The sequence below is a fragment of the Austrofundulus limnaeus genome, unplaced genomic scaffold (genome assembly GCF_001266775.1).
Source record: "Austrofundulus limnaeus strain Quisiro unplaced genomic scaffold, Austrofundulus_limnaeus-1.0 Scaffold106, whole genome shotgun sequence".
Classification (NCBI taxonomy): Eukaryota; Metazoa; Chordata; class Actinopteri; order Cyprinodontiformes; family Rivulidae; genus Austrofundulus; species Austrofundulus limnaeus.
Window position 1 is genome coordinate 445,231 of NW_013952508.1, and position 2,913 is coordinate 448,143.

Sequence of the window (2,913 nt, forward strand, 5' to 3'; positions counted from 1 at the left end):
TCATGTTTCCTGTTCGTCTGGCTCCGCCCTGAAGACCATCCAGCTCTGCCAGCTTCTCCCCAAATTCAACATCAAGGTATATGACAACACCTCGCATTATTAAAGGGGTCCTATTATGCAAAATTCACTTTTTAAAGGGTTTTTTTTACTCAACTTTGGGTATGTACTTCTTAAAAAAACAGTCCTAGGACCAAAAAAATGCACCCAGGGGCATATTAGCTGTAAGTAAATGTATTTTTAATGTATGTTAATGACAAGTTTTATACTTCCGTCATTTTGTGACGTCACAAGCCGTACGACAACCCACCGGAACCTGCGTTCAGCCCCTTACCTAGCAACCCCCGGGTGAGACTCCACCTCCTCAGTATAAAAAGCTGTCATGGTTGTTGTTGTGCAATGTGTAGCTCATTTCACAACAAGCCTCTAATAGGGTAATGGGTAGAGTGTTGGACCAGAGAGTGGGAGACCAGGGTTTGAGACCGGCACGCACTAGGGTTGGGCAATATTGGCAAAAAAATTAATCATGATTAATTGTGGTATTTAGCCGATAACGATTAATTTGACGATTAATCCCCTGAAGTCCCTGGACACCTTTATGTCCTGGTCACATGGCCAATTTAGTGGGAAAGATTTGCTATTCATACAAAGCTGTTCCAAATTGTGTCAAAATTACAGTCTTCGGTCTATACATCAAATTTTAAATTGTGTTGATGGATAAATAAATGATAGAACCTTTTTTTTTAAATGCTCAACGTATTTGGAGCAGAGAGGAGCAGCGACCGGACTCTGCCTGGTGGCATTAATCGTATTAATCGTCAAGTGCCAAAAAGTAATCGATTAGTGTTTTTCTGACGATTAATTGCACATGATACGATTATGCCCAACTCTAACACGCACACTATTTATTTATTTATTTTCATTCGTTATGAACACGTTTTCTCATGTACCTCTATTGTTTATCTTATTAAAGCCTTGTTAAAGCCTATTTGTTCCAGTTTCTGAGGTATTTTGACAGCTGCTGCTCCCTGCTCTGGTAACATCATGCAGAGTGAGTGCAGAACAGAGGAGGGAGAGAGAAAAAAGAAGCTGCGACCACGACTCTGCCTCATATGAGACTTAGGGTCTCAGGCAAAAAAAAATTATCACGATTAATCGTAGTATTTAGCCGATAACGATTAATTTGACGATTAATCCCCTGGAGTCTCTGGACACCCTTATTTCATAGTCACATGACCAATTTGATTTGATTTGATTTGATTTATTGATTTAACAGGAAAAGATTACTAAAAATCAAGCCTGACTCAGCATAATTGCTGTNGTATAAAGAGGAAACCTCAAACAGTATTTGTATATTAAGATTTCCTTGTTGGGAAGAGACAAAAACTTTGCTAGCTCACAGAGAAAATTCAAAATTTGAAGGCGTTTTTCCTCAAAATCAGATTTTTTTTTTTTGCTACTGCTCAAACAAATGCTTCAAAAAAAATCTGGGATTATAGACAGCTCATTCAAATGATACATTGATAAGGAATTTATTCATTATAGTTTGATAAAATGCAATTTTTGCACACATTTAAATCAAAACCCTTTATCTGCCTGTTTCTCCATATACCACTTTTGGACTTAATCCTCGTTTCGATGCGATGGGTCACAAATGTCTAGATTTTTGTGCTTCTTTCATCGTTGATCGTTGCGAAGTGTTTGGACTATTTCTGTCGCATTTTTTTTGCTCCTTCAGAAAGTTTTGACGCTGCACCTCTCAGGCTGTGGATCTGACAAACAGATTTATTTATTAAAGGTGATGAGATGTTTGTTTTCTCCAAGCAGCACTTCGGTGTGTTTGTGATGGATGATGCTGTGGCATCAAATTTACAAAAAAACCCTTCTCCCTCTAAATGCACAATGAGATTTAAGTTACCGTACTTGCATGCATACCTGCACTACATACAGTAGCTGAAAATGAGGAGTGAAACGAATACCGTTTGAGGGAAGCTGTATGTAAATGTGATTTCTCTCTGTCTTGTTTCTGTGTGAACACACAGAGTTAAACGTTTCATCTAATCAAGGCTGAACTCTCCTCCAAGCTGGAGGTTGAAAATGCTTTTGGCAGGAACTAGGCTACTCTCGGCCCGGTTCTAAATTCCATTTCGAAGTGGCAAAGTGGAAAGCTTTTAATTAAAACGGGCGTGTGACGAAGCAGACAGCAGTTTGATAATGATGGCATTTCTCYTGGTTAGCGAGCGACTTTTAATAGCTTTAGTCAAATACTCTCCTGTGACCATTTCTGAAATGATTTTTGTCTCACAAAGCCCTCTGAGCTGAGGCAGACCGAGGAAAAATGGAGATTTTTGGGAAAGCGGTTCGAACACGGCCGCCCTTCTTGGCAGAGCCGACGCTTTTTTCAGCCCGTGAATCTTCGCAGCAAAGTGCGAGGGGCCTCCGGTTACTGGCGAGCCTCAGAAAGTGACTCGTGATTTTTAATCATTGACGCCGGAGGTGAGCTGTTGTCGGAGCCGCTATCGCCATGGCTACCTCGGTGTAACACACTAGAAGGGGACAAGTGACGCGTCCTCTTGTCACCTAAGCTGTGACGGACTGATGAAACATTCATCACTCACATCTGCAAMGAGCTCTTTTGTGGGGGGATTTTACTGACCATTTGTTATAACACTTCCTTTTCTGTGCAATGTTTTGTGATTAATTAATCATTTAAACTGTACAAAAATAAAGTCATCACTGATAATCTCTTCTTTTTTCATGTTTCCTGTTCGTCTGGCTCCGCCCTGAAGACCATCCAGCTCTGCCAGCTTCTCCCCAAATTCAACATCAAGGTATATGACAACACCTCGCATTATTAAAGGGGTCCTATTATGCAAAATTCACTTTTTAAAGGGTTTTTTTTACTCAACTTTGGGT

At 40.2% G+C, this 2,913-nt stretch overlaps 1 protein-coding gene across 5 annotated transcripts in view; it reads left to right on the plus strand.

The window, feature by feature from the left end:
• tulp3 (TUB like protein 3) overlaps nt 1-2,913 on the plus strand; it is a 22,725-nt gene that overhangs the window by 8,835 nt on the left and 10,977 nt on the right. For 3 of the 5 annotated variants that reach the window (XR_001310652.1, XM_014013797.1, XM_014013795.1), the window contains exon 2: nt 2,787-2,828. Coding sequence is in view for 4 of the 5 variants with exons in the window: in XM_014013797.1 (XP_013869251.1) it covers nt 2,787-2,828 (42 nt within the window). In the remaining variant the exon portion in view is untranslated. Of the gene's footprint in view, nt 1-34; nt 77-2,786; nt 2,829-2,913 lie in introns of all 5 variants that reach the window. The other 2 variants (XM_014013800.1, XM_014013796.1) reach the window with 1 other exon arrangement.